Here is a 22,290-nt window from a genome sequence, read left to right as displayed (position 1 = left end):
GTTTAGTAAATTTTAAATTAGGTGAAGTGTTTTAATTCAGTCCCCTCACCAAAGCTGGTACTAGGGGGTTAGACAAAGTGGCAGTTACCTAGGGTATGACATACAGAGAGACACAATAAGGAATCCCTTTTGATTTTTTAAATAAAGACCAAATTTTTTAGATGTCAAAAAAACTTGATCTCCATGAAATTATTATGTGATTTGTTAACTCCCATGTGTTGTAGTGAGGTCTCAAAGACTTCAAAGCACAGTTATAGCAGGGTAGCATTTTCAAACACAGAAGGGGCACACCTGTCTACCCTCACTTTGATGCTGAGATGCCTCTGTTTACTACTAACTTGCTGTGTGATCTTTGGGCAAGTCACCCAGCATCTCTAAAGCTATTTCTGCTTGCCTTCATTTTCACTCAAATCTGCCTTCCAAGGAAGATATCTGTCATCATTTTGAAATATTATGTAGTTCCAGGGGAGAAGAAGGAAGGAAGGGAGGGAAAGAAGGAAGGAAGGAAGGAAAGGGAGGAAACAAGCATTTATTAAGCACTTATTATATAACAGGCATTGTGCTAAGTGCCTTGCAAATATTACCTCCTTTTATCCCCATAACAACCCTGGGAAGTAGATGCTTTATTATCCCCATTTTACAGTTGAGGAAACTGAAGCAAGCAGAGGTTAAGACTTAAATTCAGTCCTTCCTGATTCTAAGCTTGGTGCTCTATCCACTGTATCACCTAGCCACCAAAGCCCAAGCTAAAATGATTTTAATGAATAAGATCATTGATTAACATATAACAAACTAGCCTCAGAGTCAGGAAGACCTAGGTTCAAATTCTGACTCTGGCATATATTAGCTATGTGACCCTGGACGAGTCACTTCATCCCTTGACATCCCAGGCAAGTCTCTAAGACTAAAAGTTACAGATAAATTTACTGCTCTGTGGAGAGAGTTTGTTTATCCACATACATCAATGGAATCACAAGTCTGTACCAAACTTTGGGGATAGATAGGTAGATAAATGGATAGATATTATACACACACACACACACACACACACAGACACACACACACACACACACACACACGCACGCACAGATGATTCATTAATATTATTAATGAACTATTAACCCAGAATCTACCAGGAGAAAGTCTGAAGAGTATGTAAGTGCATGTGATTAAGAGACCATTCACCTAATTTATCTACTTGGCAGTGTGGAAAGAGTTCTTGTCTTGAACCTAAGAAGTCCTGAATTCTAATCCTGATTCTGACTGACACTTCCTAGTTGCATTAGGAGAGAGCATGGTATAATGGCTAGAATGCTGGATTTGTTTATCAAGAAGAGTTGGATTTGGAAACCACCTCCAACCTTCCAGGAACCACTGAGTCAATACACCTCCATGGACTTCAGGCAAGTTATTTTGAGGAAGTTTAGAACTGCAATCTTCTTTCAGTGAAGGGAGTTCCCACTCTATCAGATAACTAGCTATGAAACTTAAGCCAACAATTTTCTAAGCCTCAGTTTCCTCATCCTCAAGACAACATTAATCATAGTTACGTTCTGGTCCTCCCCTGAGTTGCTTTAAGGGAAGCCCTTGGTAAACCTTAAATTGCTTTAGAAATGTGAGTGGTTATTAGCATTGATATTATTTACACTGGGATTATTATTATTATTTACAGTGGATTTTGGTTTTTCAGCAGGCTTTGGCTTGAGAGATCAATATTGAATCGCCATATTTCTGAGCCTGAAGGGAGAGGTGGAGGAAGGGGAAAGGGCCTCAGAGGAATTCTCCCAGCAGCCTAGAGATTCTTCACAGGCTTATTTACATATAGACCAGATAAAGGAAATTGAAGCAACAAAAAAAACATGTTCAGATAGAAGGGAAGGGCTCGGGGAAGATAGCACTGCTGGGGAATATTATTAATAACCATGTCTACTTCTTCTGGGGGTGGTTCTTAGCCTTGACTTTGCTTCCTTTGCCAATCCAGAATCCACTCCCCCACCCCACACACGCACCCTTCCCAATCATCAGAGCTGACCTTACCTCTAACTAATTAGTGATCAGCATTAGTGTTAACATCCCATTGCCTGAGCCCTAATGCCTGGTGTATCTTTTTTAGACTCCTGGGGAGCTTCCACTGGGGGGAGGGGGACCCACTGGGGCCTGGGACTGAGTCCTGGGGAGGGATCCTCCTGGGTGGGGTGTGGCAACTCCCAGATGATGCTCCTAGGATGCCAGTTTGTCCATCCCTTAGGCAACGCAGACTAATAGGCTTATAATAGCTTGCATTTATGTAGCACTTTAAGGTGTACAAAGGGTTTGATGTAGTATCTCCTTTGATCCTCACAATAGCTCTGGGAGAGGTAGATGTGATTATTACCTCCATTTTACAGTTGAGGAAACTGAGGCTGAAAGAGGTTAAATGATTTGCTCGGGATTGCACAGCTAAATTGTCTGAGGCAAAATTCTTAACTCCATGTCCAGCACTACACCACCTAGTGGCAAGATATGGGAAGAAGAAACTGTCGCTGAGGAATGAGGCTTGTACCTTGGTTTCCTCATCTGGAAAATTATGGGACTGGACTAGAAGATCTCAAACCACTAACCAAAATAGGGACCTTGACTGAGGCTTAGCCTCTGTGAGTCTCAGTCTCCTTATCTGTCAAATAGGGCTGGATGTGTCTGTCTCTGTTAAGAGACTGCCTCCGTTAAGAGAGATGAGTTGCCAAGCCATAGGGAAGACTTCAGCATTACTAAGCATTTACTGACCATTTTGGTGCTGTCTTTTCAGATTATTTACAGAAAACAAATAGCCCAGCTGGATTTTCACAGTGGTTGCCTCTTAGCTCATTCCTTTCCCCCTCCCCCAACCTCTTCCTCTGCCTGATTAAGCTTATCTCACCAAGTAAGGGATTGTAACTGGTCCCACCTTGTTATCCCTCCACTTGCTAAGATGCCTCAGGGGGAAAAAAAAGGGAAGGGGGGGACAGGACATGGGAGAGGAGGTGAGTACAGATAGAAATTGGAGAGAGGGAGGAAAAAGAGAGGAAACACCCTGAGTGGGAGCATACAGAAAGATGAGCTGGTAAGCAAAAGAAAGAGAAGACATTGTGATTTAAGGAGGAAGGAGGGAGGAGACGTGGCAATGTGTCATCTGTTATTAGCATCTAGTAGAAAGAGCACTAGTTCTGGAGTCTGAGACAATGAGTTCAAATCCTACCTCTGACCTTGCGCAGAGCACTTAACCTTGTTGGTCCTCATCTAAAGCAGCGAGCTAACAAGGACCGTGAATGGAATGTTAGTCTTAGAGTAAGGCACATGTGTTCAAATCTTACCTCGAATATTTATTAGCTATGACTTTGAGGAACTTTCCTGACCTTTGTAGGCCTTTGTTTCCTCATCTGTAAAATGGGGGGCCTGGCCTACATGATCTCCAAGCTCCCTTCTGGCCCTGTCAATCTCTGCTTCTAGAAAAATGCCATCCATGTGGTTGCAAAGAATTCTCCCAAGCAAGAACCAATGTCAGTTCTCTCTCAGTAAAATCCCACCTGTGCGGATGTGGTACCTACCATCCACAGGCTCATGAGATGGCAGAGCTGGGAGGGACCTTAGAGATCAGCTGGTCCAAGCCCCCACTTCCCACCCTTATCCCCCATTCTGAAAGATAACATCCAGGACCAGAGGTGGAAGCAACAAGCTCAGACAGCAATCAATGACAGGTCTTCCTGACTCCCCAACCAGTACTGTCTCCATTATACCACACTCATTCTTCTTCCAATGAGCCTTTATAAGAATCCCTGCTATGTACCATGCACAGAGTTGTGAAGGCTGTGGGAGGGCTGCAAAGAAGACAAGAGCAAGGACATATCTCAGAGCTGACAGAGAACTCTGAGATCACTGAATCTAACTTCAGTCTCAATAAGAATAGAGGCAGCTAGGTCGTGCAGGCCTGCAGTCAGAAAGACCCGCATTCAAACCCAGCTCCAGACACTAGCTATGTAAACCTTGGGCACATCTCTTTAACCTCTCTCTGTCTTAGTTTCTTCGTCTATAAAATGGGGATAATAATAACACCTATCTACTAGGCTTGTTGTAAGGATAAAATGAGATAAGTTTTATAAATTGCTTTGTAATCTTATAGCTAGATGGCACAGTGAACAGAATGCTGGCCCTGGAGACAGGAAGACTCATCTTCCTGAGTTCAAAACTGGCCTCAGATATTTAATGGCAGTGCGACCCTGGGCACGTCACATCACCCTGTCTGCCTCAGTTTCTTCATCTGTAAAATGAGCTAGAGAAGGAAATGGCAAACCACTCCAATATCTTTACCAAGAAGACCAATGAGCAGCTTATGATGACTATGCAGGTGAACGATGATAAGGGTCTGAATTAGAACTACACTAGTAGGAAAAGAGAGAAGAGAACAGATATGAAAAATCTGCTGGTGGTAAACTCAACAGGGCTTGGTAACTGGATGTGAGGGGTGAGAGAAGAGTAGAAATTGACTCCAAGGTTATAAGCTATGTGACTCAGGGATGATGATGCCATCAGTACAAATAGGGGAGGGATAAATTGATGAGTTCAGTTTAGGACATGTTGAATTTGTGGTGTGAGTAGAACATCCAGGTGGAGCTGTCCAGCAGGCAGCCATCAATTCAAGACAAGAGCTCAGCAGAGAGATTGCGCTCGATCTATAGATTTGGGAGTCATCTGCATAGAGGTGATAATTGAAGCCATGGGAGTGGATGAGATCACCATAAGAGGACATTTAAAGAGGGAAAAGGAAGGGCAGGAAGTAGACCCTTTGGGAACCATGCCACACTTTAAGGGTAGGGGCAGCAATGAAAAGACGCAGATAGGGAGAAGCCAGAGAGGTAGGAGAAATGGATTCTCTAAGGGGATTCTCACTCCTCTGGGCCTGTTCTCAATTCACAATTCTACTCCCAGCAGTTTCAGGGGAGGCTCACTCATTTCCTCCTGTTGGATTTGGTCCTATTTGCCTGCCCTGGGAGTCTTTGCCAGAAGGCATTTGGGGCTTGAGGGAGGCCACATCAAGGACCTAATTCTCTCTCCCCCACCCCCCCCCCATCCAAATCAGGACTCAGGAAGGGTCTTTCTCCTTCCCTCTAAGAGGATTAGCCCCTTGGCCCTGGCCTCCACTGTCCCCTTAACACAAACATCTGCTTCATATTTTGCAAAAGCAAATATCTGACAAATTGCTGGCTTTAATGAACTGGAATTAAACCTGGATCTTTATAAGAGACCTTCTTCTTCTCCTCTTTTTTTTTTTTTTTTTTTTACTTTTGCCTGCTGGAGAGAAATCAACTAACATATGCAGCATGTGTAGCAGTGGAGAAAAATGTAAAAAGGGAGAGAGCAGACTTGTTCAATTCTATACAACAGGCACATTCTTTGTTCTTCCTTGCCCAATAAACATAATTGTTGTTATTTTTTTCATCGTTATCATCAGTGGAGAGACTGCATGGTGTAGAGCATATGGAGAAGTGGCTTTGGATCCAAGAAGACCTGAGTTCAAGTCCTGCCACAGACGCATACTAGTTATGTGACCCTGCTGTAGGCCAGAGGTGATCAAACAGGCAAAACTAGAACCACATTAAAATGTAACTGGGAAATACTTAACAAAATAAATAAAAGTCAATATGTGGCCTGCAGGGATTCTCATGCCCAGGTTAGCTCCTCTTTTTCTATTAGAGTTTGACACCACTGCCCTAGGCAATGCTCTAAAACTCTGAGTTGTAGAGAAAGGGCCCATCTTCATTATCAGAGGAAGTTTCCTCTTCCAGGAGTTTCTTATGCTCATGAAATCACCATTTCAATCCCTCTTCCTCCTCTCTTCTTTCCCCTTCTCCTTTCTCCTCCTCCTTTTCCCCCAACTCCATTATTATCATTATTAATAGTAATAACCAACATTTATATAGTAGTTACTATGTGCCAGGCACTGTGTTAAACACTTTACAATTATCATCTCATTTGATACTCTTGACAACCCTGGGAGGTTATCTCCATGTAACAGATGAGGAAATTGAAGTAAAAAGAAGTTCAATGACTTGCCCAGGGTCACGCAGCTAGTAAGTACCTGAGGCTGGATTTGAACTCAGGTCTTCCTGACTCCAGGTTTGGTGCTCTATCCATTGGGCCAGTTAGCTGCTACTGCTTCTTATTGTTGTTGGGATGATGGTGATGATGATGATGATGAGGATGATGATGACGACGACGACAATGATGATGGCAGCAATGAGGGCAGAATGTTGGAGTGGATAGAGAGCCAGCCTCAAAGCTAAGAAAATGTCGTTACAATTCACACCTCATACACATTCTACCTTTGTGGCCCTGAGCAAGTCATTTCACCTGTTTCCTTCAGTTTTCTTATCTGTAAAATGGGGATAATAATAGCACCCACCTCCCAGGGTTATAGTGAGGATCAAATGAGGTGATAATTGTAAAGCACTTAGCACAGTGCCTGGTACATAGTAAACACTATATAAATGTTAGCTATTATAATAATTATTATTATTATTCTGGTCATGTGACCCTGGGCAAATAATTTAACCTTTCAGTGCTCTAGGCCACAGTTGTCAGACACATAGCCCACAGGCTACATGAGGCCCACAACACTTCAAGTGCAGCCTAAACCAGTTTAAAATATAATTGGGGAAATATTTAACAAAATAAATTAATAAAAAAGAAGCATATAAACATATGGATTTTCTAAGTCAATGTGTGGCCTGCAGTGATTCATATGTGTGGTTTAGTGGCCCTTATTTCTATTTGAGTTTGACAGTACTGATCTAGGGAGGTCTCTGTGACTGTAAGCTGCAGAGCAGGTCCATATTGGAATTGGGGAGGGGGGATTGGAGGGGGAGTTTCCTATGCTGATGAAATCATGGGTCTGGTCTAATAATAATAGCTTTCCTTCAACATCCTTAAAGCAGTTTAAAGTGCTTGCCTCAGTGACGTTGTCATTGTTCCGGCCGAGATGGGATATCAGGGTCCAGGACACAATGAGGGCCATCCCACATTTTGTTTTCTCTGACTCTACACCTGGACTATAGCTCCACATCTTACCACTTCCATTCACTCATCCCCTTAGCTCTCACAACACTGCTTTTTAAACTTGCTTCTTCCTACAGTCTTTGCCTTGTGATGTCACTGCCTTGCAGGCTCACACACTGTGGGAGGTGCTGTGTTTTCCACAAGCACTGTGGAAAATAATGTCCTTAGACCTACATCTTACATAGGGGATATGTCCTATCCTTTCATCATCTGGAGCACCTTCATCTGAATACTCTTCATTTAAAAAAAATTTTTTTCAATTAACAAGCATTTCTTTTTTCTCCCTCCTATCTCTCCCTCACTGAAAAAGAAAAACAAAATACTTGTAACAAATACTCATGGCCAACCCCCCCAAAATTCTGACATTATCCATATGCAAAAATGTGTCTCATTCTACATCTTAAATCCATCCTCTCTCTGTCAGGAAGCAGGTAGCCTTCTCCAGCATCAGTCTTCTGAAATCATGCTTGGTCAGGGCTTTGATCAGAATGCCTATAGCTTTCAAAGCTGTTTGTCTTTATAATATTGTTATGGCATACAGTGTTCTCCTGGTTTCGCTCACTTTATCTGCATCAAATCATGCAAGTCTTCCCAGGTTTCTCTGAAATCGTCTCTTACCACGTGACAGTACTTATTCTTATACATTCTTACAGCACATTTACATAGCATAATATGTTCAAATGACCTACATCCTAGCAATGGCCTTCTAAAATGTGACCAGAATTAAACACTGTATTCCACTTGTGTTCTGACTATGGCAGAGTATAATATTCTTACTTCTCATTTTCAATCAACCATAATCAACCAATAAGTATTTCTTAACTGCCTACTATGTGTCAGGTACTGTAGTAGGCACTAGACATTCACATAAAGATGAGATATCCCCTGCCTTTAAGGACTTTCCATTCTACTGGGGGGAATTCAACATATTCACAGGTAAATAAATGCAGACTATTTACAAAATACACATAAAGCAATTCAGGAAAGGTATTGTGAAGGAGGTGGTACTTGAACTGATCTTCGGAGGGACCTGGGCATCCCATTCCAAGTAGGGGTACAGCCTGCACAAAGGTCTAGAGATAGACTATGTAATTTTGTAAAACCAGGAGTTGCAAATGAGCCAGTTCAACTGGAATATAGTGGAAATGAGGGGGAGTAATGTGTAATCAGGAAAGGCAGGCTGGAGCCAGACTGCAAAAGTCCTTAAACGACAAGTGGAGGAGTTTGTATTTTATCTTAGAGTCAATGGGAAGCTACTTGGAGCTTCTCTAACAGGGGAATGACCTGGTCAGACCTGTAGATTGGAACTATGAGTGTGTCAGCTGTGTGGAGGACGGATTGGAGAGGGAAACAGGCTGGATACGGGGAGACTAAGTAGGAGGCTAATGTAGTAGTGCAGGCAAGAGTGGGGGAAGGCCTGAAAGAAGGTGGTTGGGATGTGACTATGGAGAAGGGGACAAAGATGAGAGAAACTGAGGAGGTGGAATCAACAGGACTTGGCATCATCTATTTGTATATAGATGGGTGAGTAAGAATGAAATATTGAACATGACACTGAGGTTGTGAACTTAGGTCACTGGAAAAATGATGGTGCCCTAGACAGAAATAGGGAAATCAGGAAGAGTAGGCAGAAAGATAATGAGTTCCAGACACCATGCTTCTCTTAATGATAATGTTCCGAACACTGTGCTTCTTTTATTTCAGTCTAGGATGACATTAGCTTTTTAAATTATCATACCACATCATTGGATAATATTGAGCTTGCAAGTCCACTAAAAACTCTAAGATCTTTTGTGGAAAAACTGCTTTCTGGACATGCCTCTGTCATCTTCTTCTTGTGAAATTGATTTTTTGACCCCAGCTTTAACACTTTGCATTTATCTCTACTCAATTTCACCTTATTAGACTAAACCCATCATTCCAGCCCATAGAGATCTTTTCGGATCCTACCCGTTGTCATCCAAAATTCCAGTTCTTCCTGCCATCTTTATGTAATATGCAGATCTGAAAGAGTGACTAAAGGTTTACAGATTCTGTAAACAGAATCTTTATTTTAGGAACACTTTGTAAAAGGAATTGGGAGGCATGGTAAGAACCAAATAATAGTATGTGAAACTAAGTAAATTGTATTTTAACAGACAGGAAAAATGTGTTGTTATTGATGTAAGAATTATCCCTGGATCAGCTATCTGTGTACCATCAGATCATCAACTTGTTACAGCTAAGGTCAGAATTAGTAAAAAGCAAGAAGAATAACAAGAAAAAGATACTGTACTAAACTAAACTAAAACTGAAACAACTCAGTCTTGAACTATTTAAGTAAGTAATTGGCCATCAAAAATGGGAAATGGGAAACAGAAATGACATTGACACCAATTATAATAATTTTATGCAGAGTTTAACTAATGTAAATGATTTCCCACAATAAGGAGATTTTTAAAAAGGACTTTAGTTAGCTAACATTTGACTTACTTGACAAATGGAGAGAGATTGTTGCCAAAGGCAACACCAAACTACAATAAAAATTCATTTGTAAAATCTTACAAAGGATAGATGATTTTGAGAATTATCGTCTCCTAAAGCAGAGAAAAGCAGTGGAGAGTAAAATGAATTTGAAGAAAACTTGGCAAGACATCCAACTAAGCAGTCATTACAAGGGCATTTAAGGATGAAGATTGAAAGAGGCCAACAAATAGCAGAAAATGGAAAAGATCTGTAAACATGATAGCAACCTTTTCTCCATAATGAAACTATCACACTGAGATCCTACCAACTAGTGCTTAAAGTAGAGATAAAAATGACACTGAAGAGTACAAAAATGGGAAAATAAACCCTATGTACGTACAGGAGATGCATGCTGGAGGCAATGCAATTGTGAGCACATTGGAAGATAAGATATATAAGATATCTGAAAGAGGAAAAGTTACCAAAGATATGGAAAACAATCTTATGCTTTCTTAATATCAAAAAAGGAAAGCTAGGGAAGGTTATGGACTTATATGCCTATTGTTCCATCTCTATAAAATATTTGAGTGTTATCAATGGGTGAGTTTAGGGCATCCTTGATTTGGGAGTATTAGTAGAAATGACATTCGATAATGGATTGACTGAAAGATGTAAGGAATATAAGATCCCTTGGTGTTTGTTATTTGTGTACAACCAAAAAATCATTTGATTCAGTAAATCAAAATACTGCCTTACAGGCTCTTTTTTCAGCAAAATGTCTCCCATCTGTACATCAAAATCATTCAAGATTCCTTGAAAGATATAATAATAGAAATAACCATATTCAGCAACCCTATGATCGTGAGCATCGGGTGAGACATAAAACTGGGAGATGTGTATTCACCAAAAGTGTTCACCACTGATGGAGGAGATCTGCTGCAGAGTCCAAGCTGAAAAGGGATTCACTGTGGATGATGATATCCTCCAGATGATTGTGTTTAAGGATGACATTGTTCTGATTGCATCAAGGCCACAAAATTGCAGAGCCCTCTTAGAAGAGATGTCTGGTCACTCAAAAGAGTTGACTTGACACAGGAAAAGACCAAGTGATCGAAGAATAACTGTTGTCCAGAATATAAACATACATTTATGTGAAAAATCTTTAGAACTTGTCCATAGATATTTACATATGGGGCAAATAGTACAGATGACTGAGTTGGGCCCAGAGTTAAACAAAAGGAGGATATTGAGATAGATTGCCTTCTGGAAACTACAAAGTTCCTTTAATGACCCCAAGTCTCCTGTGGAGGCAAAGGAACAATTTTTAATACCAACATTTTATTAGTGTTACTGTACAGTTGTGAGGCATGAAACATTACACTTTCCACAGAAACTGAAAATGAATATTACACGAGGGCAATGGAGAGTGGCATGGTGGGTGCAAATAGGCTGCAACAGCTAATCAATGAGGAATTACAAAGAGGAACATGAGCAAAAGATACCATCAGGAAATGGATGTTAGGTAGAGAAGATGGCCTGGTCACAGTACAAAAGCAAGGGATGAGAGGTGGGTAGCTAGAGAGTTAGTATCTTCTCAATGTCAGGAGAAAGTGAAAAATGCCTCCAATACACCAAGTGTATTTCCTGGGGAGAATTCAGGGCTTCCTGATTGCCCTTGGTCAGCAAATATTTATTAAGTGCATTTATTATGTGCCAGGCACTGTGCTTGAGGATAAAAAATAAAGAAAAAGGCAAAAGATAATCCCTGCCCTCAAGGAGTTCACAATTTAATTGGGAAGACAAGAAGCAAACAAATGTGTGCAAACAAACTATAACAAAATAAATAGGAAATAAATGAGAGGTAAGGCAGTAGAATAGACAAGGATTGGGAAAGGCTTCTAGTAGAAGATGAGTTCTTTTTGTTGTTGTTGTCATTTTTCTTTTTTGGCTAGGCAATGAGATTAAGTGACTTGCACAGGGTCACATATGTGTCTGAGGCTGGATTTGAACTCATGTCCTCCTGACTCCAGGGCCAGTGCTCTATCCACTGTGCCACCTAGCTGCTCCTGAAGATGAGATTTTAGATGGGACTTGAAGGAAGTTAAGGAAGCCTGTAGGGGGAGATGAGGAGGGAGAACATTCCAGGTATGGGAGATGAGCCCAGAGATGGAGCGTCTTGTTCACTGAACAGTCAGGAGGCCTGTGTCACTGGACCAAAGTACATGTTGGGGAGTAAGGTCTGAGAAGATTGGAAAAGTAACGTGGGATGTGGGGATAGGTTATGGAGGGCTTTGAATGCCAAACAAAGGATTTTGTATTTGATCCTAGAAGCAATAGGAAGTCATTAGTTTATTGAATTGGGGGGGGGTGACCTGGTGAGACTCATGCTTTAGGAAAATCACTTTGGTGGCTGAATGGACGATGGATTGGAGTGAGGATAGACTTGAGGCAGGTTATCACAATAATCAAGATATGGGGTGATGAGGGCATGCACTAGAGTGATGGCAGTGTCAGAGGAGAGAAGGGATGATGTTGCAAAGGTGAAATCAACAGGCCTTGGCAACAGCTTGAATATAGGGGCTGAGGGACAGTGAGGAGTTAAGGATGACATGAAGGTTGCAAACTTATGGGGAGACAGGGACAAGAATCATTCAAGATAGGTAGGCAGGAATGGGTCATAATCTGTGTCACCAAAGGGAACTTTCAAATTTAAAGGTACCATTTGAATATTTGAATATTCATCCACATCATTGATTAAAAATGTCAAACAGATGTCAAGGGGCCTGGGGTCTCTTTCTCTTGAAATCCTTAAACACAGGCCACATGCATCACCATATAACATGTTCCTAACATGTTCCTGCCCACTGTCCATCATTAGATATTTATTGAACACCTACTATGTGATAGGCACTGAGGGAGATTCATATAGTAACAAGGCTCACATTTACATCATATTTCCAGGAATAAACTACTAATAACTACCTGATCAATGTCATCATATAATGTTAGCCAAATCTCACTTTGTTTTTGCTTTTTAAAAATGGATATATTTTATTTTTACAGTATCTTCATTGTGACCTTAACTTTTACAATATTTATTGCTTTGTTCCCACAGATCTTACTTTCCCCTATAATGTTATTTTGTCAAATTTTCCATTTTTACAGATCCAATTAATAATATTAGGCAGGGTACACCTGTATCCATCTCTAAGGAGATGGCTTAATGCAATTCATTCCTGAGAACAGAAGGATGGGTTGCATGACCTTGAAGCCTGTTTCAGACTCTGGTAAAACTAAAGAATATATGGAACCCATCACACGGATTCATGAACCTCATGTTTCTATTTTTAAGTCTTATTGATGCCTTATGCTTTTACATCACATCCATTTCTGTATATAACCCTCCTCCTCTACCCAAAAAGTTGCCCCCATAGTGTTGTTATTGTTCATTTTTTAACAAGTTCAACAAAATGAACTAATGTATCATTCTGTCTGACATTCTATTCCCATAGCACCCAACCTCTTCAACAAAACTGAGGAAGCCAATTTACTTGTTTCCTCTCAGGGGCCAAGCTTGTTCATAATTACACAGCACTAAATTTCATTTTTTTGTTTCTTCATGTATATTGTTGTAGTCATTTTGTAAGTTCTTTCCTGTTATTGACTTAGAACAAAACCTGGCTTATAGTAGGTGCAATGCTTATTCCCCTCCCTTTTCCACTTACTTCACTCTGTATCAGTTCATTTAAGTCTTACCATGTTTCTCTGAACTCACTTTCATTGTTTCTTATGGTGCAATGATATTCATGCACCACAGTGATGCATCCCGCAGATGATGAGCTATACATATACTTTGTTTCCAGTTATTTGCTACCACAAAAAATGCTGCTATAAATATTTTGGCATACGTGGGACTTTGATGTCTCTAACCTGCTACACATAGTAAGTGGTTAAAAATGCTTTTTAATTCATTAATTCTTTGGAAAATACACCTGATAGGAGAAGGGTGTCCTAAGGGTATGGACATCTTAATCCCTTTTTTCACATAATTACAAGTTCTTTTCAATAATGCTTGGATCAATTCACAGCTCCACCAGTATTTCAGAACACCCATTTTTGCACAGCCTCTCTACATTAATTATTTCTGGTTTTATCATCTTTGTCAGTTTTGTAGGCATAAAGTGAAACCTCAGAGTTGTTTTAATTTGCATTTCTTTTTATTATTAGTGATTTGGAGACATTTTTATATGATTGTTAATAGTTTGTAATTCTTTTGAAAATTGACCACTCATTCATTGATCTTGTATATTTGACTCTGTCTTATATATTTATGTGAATTCCTTATGGATCTTGGATACCAGATCCTTATCAAAGAGATCTGATGCAAAGATTTTTTTTCCAATCAACATCCTCCCTTTTTTCTGCTAGCTACATTGACTTTGTTCATGCAAAAATGTTCCTATTTCCCACCTCCAGAGAAAGAACTGATATTGATTGAATACAAACTGAAGCATGCTATTTTTTTGCTTTCTTTCTCTTATTTTTTTCTTTTATTCAAGTCTTCTAGTACAAAATTACTAATATGGAAATGTTTTACACAATTGCACATGTATAACCTATATCCGATTGCTTACCTTCTCAGGGAGAGGGGAAGGAGGGAGAGATAGAATTTGGAACTCAAAACTTCAAATAAAAATGTTAAGAAAAACATTTTTCCCGTTTCATATAATTTTAACAGTCTGTCTTCTGATCTGCAATCTCCTCTGTTTAAGAGTTCTCCCCTTAGGCATAGTAGTGAGAGGTATTTCCTTCCCTTTTCTTCCAATTTTTAAAAATTACATGGCCTTTTTTACTTCAATCATTTATTCACTTGGAACTCATTGGGGTATATGGTATATGGTAAGATCTCATCCTCCTTTCTAAGTAGCATTCATCTCACAATTATTTTCTGCAGGGTAGAAATCACATGACATATCCCTTTTGACTCTGGATGCATACAAGGAACTAGTAAATTCACCTAGAGTCTGGGAGACAGATATTAAAGCTCTAATCCTAGTTTTGTTATGAATGATAAGACATTTATATAGAAATTTTAAAATTCAGAAAGCACTTTATATACATTACACTATTTGATCTTCATCACAACCCTGTCTGTAATGATTATAATTAGGATCATAACCATTTTACAGATGAAGAAACTGAGGTTTAGATGGATTCCCCCCTTTATTATATTTATATATAATTATATTATATATAAATTATATATAATACATATTTATATATTATACATAATATATTATTATATATTATATGTAACTTATTGTGTGTAATATATTATACATAATATGCAATAATTATATATAATTATAATTATATAATTGATTACAATATTACTTCTGTTTGTTCCTCTGTTGATCTTCACCCAGATGTTTTCTGCCATGGTTACCCTCTCTTCCTAGTCCTGCATTTCCTTGAGTTTATCTTTTTAATATACAATGTTTTACTCTACCCCCATTCCTTCCCCATTTACCCATCCTGTTTCTTTTATTCAAGGTCTACCCTACCAGAGTCATAGTCCAAGCCTGGATTTCATGCTTTTAAACCCCCAAGATGCTGCCTCACTCCAACTTCTCTCCTTCCTTTAGAATCTATAGTTTCTCTTGCTTGTTAATCATACTTTGTACACAGATATCTGAGTCCACAGGTCTTATTGCTGGTTCCCTTCAAGCAGCTCAGATGGCTTGTTTGGTGAGTGCTTTATTATCCAAATGACTAAGCACTTGGGAACCACCTTCAGACAGGTCCATCAACCCTCAAATGACCCAGTCTCCAGTCCTCTTACCATCCCAATTGTCTTCTTGTGGTTGCATTCTAGTTTATCAATAACCTCTCTGAGACACAGTGTCTAAGACTGAAGACGGTATTCCAGATTTCATCTGACCTGGCCAGAGTTCAGCAGGGCTTTCACCTCCTTCATACAGTCAAGAAGATGTGAGTTCATGTCCTGGGCTCAGATACTGTGACCCTGGGAAAATCACTTAACTTGAACTACCTTCATTTCCCCCTCTGCAAATGAGGATAATAATAACACCTAATTCACAGGGTCATTATAAGAATCAAATAAGATAGTATATGTAAAGTGATTTCCAAATTTAAAGTGCCATAAAATGTTGACTCTTACTATTGTTATTATTTTTGTTGTTGTTGTTGTTGTTATTGCTTCATACAGACTAGTGTTTAACTTGCTTACTTATTTGGCTGACATTCCGTGTCCTACTGAGAACTCAAATGGAGCTCCTGCTCTGATCTTTTCTATTGAAACTCTCATCTAGCCACAAAAGTCTTTATTGTCCCTGGTCATTTTGAAACAGCTTGTTTCAGGCAGTGGTTGAAGGCAGTGGGAATAACAATGATAAAGACCGCCATGATGTCAGGGATAGTGAAAGTGTTGATATCAGGAATGGTTTTAGTAAAGGTGATGATTTGCTAAGTACAATGAAGGGTATTCCTAGCAATGATGATGGTGACCTTGAGGTGGTCAAAGAGGAAGGTAGTGATTTTATAATATAAAGCAACTATTGGGGATATTGCTTGTGGTGATGGGCCTGCTGAAGGTGGTTTCCCAGGTGCTTAGTCATTTGGATTATAAGGCACTCGCCAAACAAGGCCCACATCTTCTCATAAAAGCATATTGCTATAGTTCTACAAATCTGTTGAAAAATTTGTAAGTCTACCAGCCTGCCCCCTGTTCATCTTATAGGGGCTGAAATGAAGTCCCTGTTTTTGACTATATACCATATACTAGGATTGTGGTAGAAGGATAAAGGCCACTGGGACAAGCATTCCCTGCTGAAGAGAAGGAGGTTTTGGTTTGGGGGAAGCATGCTTTGGGGATGTGGCTCCCTATGGAATATAAATTCCTTGAGGACAGGGACTGGTTTACATCTTACCTTTGTCTTTCTGGTAGTCTGTATATAGTGGGCATTTAATAAATGCTTACTGTATTGGATTGAATTGGATGGCCTTGAAGGACAGATCAGAGACCTCAACAATCACTCCTACCACAAAGCATATCTCCCTCACTCAGTATCATGGCCATGGCAGACCAGGTCATGGATTTAGAGTGTGAAGGATTCTCAAAAGCCATCTAGCCCAATACCTTCATCGTATAGATGAAGAAATTGAAGCCCAGAGACTTACCTCCAAGGTCACACAGGCTCTAGAGTTAGTGACAGAGCTCGAAACATCCCACTCCAGACGCTTGGTGGTCATCTGTGGGGCCAGATCTCAGCATCCTGCATATTGGAACATCCCTTCCACACCCTTCCTTTTGTTTTGTTTTGTTTTTCTTGAGCTTTTGTTGTGCTCCAACTTGGAGACACCAAGGACTAAAGGCTGGTACTCGTTCGCTCACCATAGTACTCACCTCTATATCTCTCCACACCTTTTGCCTCTTTCAAGTCCCCTTCCTTGACTGTCTCACCTCAAAATGATTCCTCTGAACTTGTACACTTCCTATCTGTACTATTCATTTAACATTTATTATAAAATAACTTGCATTATTAAGTGTTTTCTATAAATAGTATGTCTTTTAATATATATATTTAATTAATTAATGTATTTAATGTCTATAAATGTATGTCTTTTCTCCCCAGTGTGTAAGGCATTGAAACTGTAATAGGGGGCGACATAGAGTCAAATTCTGCCTCACATATTTACTAGCTATGTGACTCTGGGCAAGTTACTTAACCTTTCTCTGCCTCAGTTTCCTCTTCCGTAAATCTGATGACCTATAAGGTCTCTTCCAGTTCTAATTCTATGATCCTCTGATCCCTTTGAGGGTAGGGAATGAGTCCATTGTTTATCTGCCTACCAGCCCTTAACACAGGACTGGGTTCTCAGTAGACATTCAAAAAATACTCATTGGTCAGGTGTCTGGTTAACAGACATATAATTCTGCCTATTCTCTTTATTTCAGGAGAAGCAACTGACACAAAGAAGAACTGAGGTGGGAGAGCCAGAAAGCTAGGCAGATGGAGGAAGAAGTCCAAGCTGAGCTGGACACGGGCATCGGCAGGAAGACCAGAAGTGGTAGAGAGTAACTGGAGACTTCCCCAGGGAGGGTTCTCCCCACCGAACACTGCAGCCCTCAGCCTAGTCTGAGACCATGCCTGACGGGACAGGACATCACTGAGCTTCCCACCTCTCCCCCCTCCCCTGACTTCTGCCCAGCCCCCTGTCCCCACAGGCTGGACAGAGAGCCACCCTCCTCTTACCCCTTAATGCGCCACGTCACCCTTGGGACCATGCAAGAGGTGACCATTTAAATTCAGAACTTCCCCCAGTTGCTGGCACCCCACTCCCCCACCTCCTCACCCCTTTTTAGCAACCTCACCAGGAATCCACCTCTCGGTGGTGCTTCCAGATGGCAGGTTGCAGGTGGGGGGTGCTGTGCGTGTGTGTGGCAGCCGCGTCCCTACTGTACGCTGGTGGGCTGGTGCGGGCCGACTGCTGGCTTATTGAAGGCGACAAGGGTTTCGTGTGGTTGGCCATCTGTAGCCAGAACCAGCCCCCTTATGAATCCATCCCCCAGCAGATCAACAACACCATAGTGGACCTGAGGCTCAATGAGAACAAGATTAAGAGTGTACAATATGCCTCCCTCAGTCGCTTTGGGAACCTGACGTACCTCAACCTGACCAAGAATGAAATCACCTACATTGAGGATGGGGCCTTCTCGGGTCAGTTCAACCTGCAGGTGCTACAGCTGGGCTACAACCGCCTGAGGAACCTCACAGAGGGGATTCTCCGAGGCTTGAGCAAGTTGGAGTACCTCTACCTCCAGGCCAACCTCATCGAGACGGTCACCCCCACTGCCTTCTGGGAGTGCCCTAACATCATGAACATCGACCTGTCCATGAACCGCATCCAGAGGCTAGACAGTGGGACCTTCGTGGGACTGGCCAAGCTCTCCATCTGTGAGCTTTACAGCAACCCCTTCTATTGCTCATGTGAGCTCTTGGGGTTCCTCAAATGGCTGGCAGACTTTACCAACATGACACGCACCTACGACCGTATGCAGTGCGAGTCACCACCGGACTACTCTGGCTACTTCCTGCTCGGGCAAGGCCGGACCAGCTACCGAAACGCCCTGAGCATGCTGTCCAGCCTTTGCACTGATGGGTCATACACTGTGGGATCCCGCTTCATCCCCGCCCGCTACCCCCCCACCACCCCTCCGCCAGAGGGCCCCTGCGCCGAGGACGAGTGCTTCTCGGGAGACGGCACCACCCCCCTCGTGGCCTTCCACACTCCGGCCACCAAGTCAGAGATGCGGCCCAACATCTGGGTGAAGCACCTGACCCACAACTCTGCCACGCTCGGTGTCCAGCTGCCCTCCCCCTTCAGGAAGATGTACGTCCTGGCTCAGTTTGAAAATGGGTTCTCCTCTGATATCACCAACTTGCACAAAGAGCGTGAGGAGATTGAGCTGTCCAACCTCATCACCCACACCAACTACACCTACTGCGTGGTCTCCCTGGGCCACCCCCTGCGTTACAACCACACCTGCCTCACCATCTGTCCTACGAAGCCCCCGCCGTCGCCAGGGCCCGTACCCAATTCCTCCACCGCAACCCACTACATCATGACCATTCTCGGCTGCCTCTTCGGGATGGTGATTGTTCTCGGAGCTGTCTACTACTGCCTGCGGAAACGGCGGCAGCAGGAGGAGAAGCACAAGAAGACAGCAGGGGGCATGAAGAAGACCATCATTGAGCTCAAATATGGGCCCGAGCTGGAGACGCCGGGCATCGCCCAGCTGTCCCAGGGGCCCATGCTGGGTGGCGAGACTGTGACCCGCATTCCCTACCTTCCCTCCGCAGGGGAAGTGGAGCAGTACAAGCTCATAGAAAGCAGCGAGACCCCCAAGACCACTAAGGGCAACTACATGGAAGTTCGGACAGGGGAGCAGCAAGAGAGGCGAGACTGTGAGCTAGCCCTGCCGCCGGACAGCCAGAGTTCCGTGGCTGAGATCTCCACGATCGCCAAGGAAGTGGACAAAGTCAACCAGATTATCAACAACTGCATTGACGCCCTCAAGTCTGAGTCTACCTCCTTCCAGGGGGTCAAGTCTGGAGCTGTGTCCGCAGCCGAGCCCCAGCTAGTCCTCCTGTCAGAACAGATTCCCAGCAAGCATGGCTTCCTGTCCCCCGTCTATAAGGACAGCTACAGCCACCCGCTGCAGCGGCACCACAGCATGGAGGGGCCCCCCAAACGCGCCAGCACATCGTCCAGCGGCTCGGTCCGAAGTCCCCGTTCCTTCCGCTCCGAGGGATCCTCTGCCCACAAGTCAGAGGCGAAGTACATCGAGAAGACGTCGCCCACGGCTGACACCATCCTCACTGTGACACCGGCGGCTGCCATCCTCCGGGCTGAGGCTGAGAAGATCCGGCAGTATGGCGAACACCGCCACTCGTACCCGGGCTCTCACCAGGGGGAGCAAGCCCCTCCCCATGACAGCCTGGGCAGCCGCAAGCCTTCCATCCTGGAACCTCTGACCAGACCCCGGCCCAGGGACCTGGCCTACTCCCAGCTCTCTCCCCAGTATCACAACCTGAGTTACTCCTCCAGCCCTGAGTACACCTGCAAGCCCTCTCAGAGCATCTGGGAGCGCTTCAAACTGAACCGTAAGCGCCATAAAGATGAGGAGGAATACATGGCAGCCGGCCACGCCCTGCGCAAAAAGGTCCAGTTTGCCAAAGACGAGGATCTCCATGACATCTTAGACTACTGGAAGGGTGTGTCTGCACAGCACAAGTCCTGAGTCCTCCTCTGTCCTCTCCACACTCCTCCCTTTCCCCTTCCTCTAGCCTCCCCTCTGCCTTCTAAAACTCGTGATGCTCATTGGACCAAAAGGAACCGAAATCCACAGCAGCTATTTTTAACCCAGAGACTGTCTTTAAAAACAAAACACATACACATACATACACACAATTTTAAAAAAGGATCATGCCCCCCATTTCCCCCATCGCCCTGATCCTCAGCAGGTGGCAGGAGAAGGGAGGGGAGGGGTAATTGACATCAACAACAAAATAAAGGAAATATGATGAATGGTAGCATAATATATCCAGAGATGATCTCACCTTTGGGAGTGTCGCACCGAATCTGAACATGCACACACACAACACACACACACACAAACATATACACAAACACACAAGGGACTTCAGAAAACTGTGGCTCAGGGGTGGGGGTAGGTGGGGAGTTTTCTTTTTCTCTCTTTTTTCTTTTTCTTTTTTTTTTTTTTTGAAGAAAAAAAATACTTTAAAAAAAGATATAAAAATAGTGAGTGTGAGGGGGAGAGGTTCATGATCTGGCCAGTCTGCTGTTGCATCGCATGATTTCTCAGTCCGTGGTTTTTTTGTGGATTCTCTGTGTCCAGTCCGTCTCCATCGTCCTCCTCCTCCCTCCTCCAGAGTCAACCAAAAATGAGGAAAACAAATAGGAAAGGAATCTGAGAAGCCTGGCGGAGCAGCAGATGTTTGGGGAGAGCCTTGAATCGAGGGGGTGGGGAAATCTTTCAAGTGGGACTCTGAGGTCAGCTGAGAAGTAGCATCTGTTGGTATTTTGGGGGAGGGAGGAGGGCACGGCCAGGGCCAAGAGCTTGTGGCTAGAAGCCAGCCCCAGCTCCTGTTTGGCCTAACCCTACCCCACATTGTAATCTGTAGTCGTTCTATTGTACAGAGAAAAAAAATATTTCTATATTTGCAATGTTTGCTGTAAAACAAGAAAGAGAAAAAAAAAGTACATCTACTAAAAAAAAAAAAACCACACACACACAAAACTTACCTGTTTGTACCAGGTTTTAATCATGGATTTTAGATAAAGGTCTTTTTTCCTGTTTGTTGGGGGAAGGGTGGGGGTCCGTTTCTTTGAGGGTGAGGTTGGTGATGGGAAATGAAATGGAGCCAAAGTTTTCTTCCTTTTCATCCTAGGGAATGTGAGAGAATCTGTGTGTGGGTGAGGAAATGTATGATGTAGGGTAAGAGCAGGAAAAATCAGGCAGAAGAATGTCCATGTGATTTTGAGAGAATATACTTCAGAATGTGAGTGAGTGTGAGGTCTAGAGGATGTGAGATGGAAAGTAAGTAAAGGCATGAGTGTGAATGTGGGTGGGAGAGGATGGGTGTGAGAAGGAACGGGTGTGTTTGAGAGGGTGGGAAAACCAGAGAGAAGGGAGTGTGTTGGGGGAATGCACAATTGGAGGAGGGGCCAATACTGTGGCCCTCATCTCTAGGTTCCTCACCTCTGGACCCAAAGAGTCTAAGCTGGGCCAAAGCCAGAAGGAAGGAGTGTTAATTAAGAACCCTGTCTTCTCTGACTTCCACCCTTGAAAATGCCCAGGCATCCCTCCCAGGCTGCAATGTTTCCTCCCCTCTAGAACCTGCCTGACTTAGATGCTGGTGGCACAGATCAGGGGAGTGGCCAGCAGAAAATTTTGTTCTAATGGGGCCCTAAAAATGATCAGAGGGTTTCACAAGAAGGCAGTAACACACACCAGGCTGATAATAGCTCTGATGGTAGGGGAGAGCTGGGTGGCAGCTTACTGCTCCCCTCACTCCATTTGACTGACATATTCCAATAACACTTTAAAGTTCACTTAGGACTGCAAGAAACCTTAGACATCATCCAGTCTGACCTTATTTTATAGATAACATAAATATATTATATAAATATATAATATATATTATATAAATATATAATATATATTATATA

The 22,290-nt window shown here is 42.6% G+C and overlaps 1 protein-coding gene across 3 annotated transcripts in view; it reads left to right on the top strand.

Moving 5' to 3' along the window:
• ELFN1 (extracellular leucine rich repeat and fibronectin type III domain containing 1) overlaps positions 1 to 20,630 on the top strand; it is a 192,074-nt gene extending 171,444 nt beyond the window's left edge. For all 3 annotated transcript variants that reach the window (XM_027874281.1, XM_027874279.1, XM_027874280.1), the window contains one exon: positions 17,492 to 20,630. In XM_027874281.1, the coding sequence (XP_027730082.1) occupies positions 17,939 to 20,338 (2,400 nt within the window). In that variant the 5' untranslated portion in view covers positions 17,492 to 17,938 and the 3' untranslated portion in view covers positions 20,339 to 20,630. The remainder of the gene's footprint in view (positions 1 to 17,491) is intronic.
• The last annotated feature ends 1,660 nt before the right edge of the window (positions 20,631 to 22,290 follow it).

The sequence above is a fragment of the Vombatus ursinus genome, unplaced genomic scaffold (genome assembly GCF_900497805.2).
Source record: "Vombatus ursinus unplaced genomic scaffold, bare-nosed wombat genome assembly UNPS02014807.1, whole genome shotgun sequence".
Classification (NCBI taxonomy): Eukaryota; Metazoa; Chordata; class Mammalia; order Diprotodontia; family Vombatidae; genus Vombatus; species Vombatus ursinus.
The sequence above is the reverse complement of the archived record's forward strand: the minus strand, read 5'-3'. Positions and strand labels throughout refer to the sequence as shown.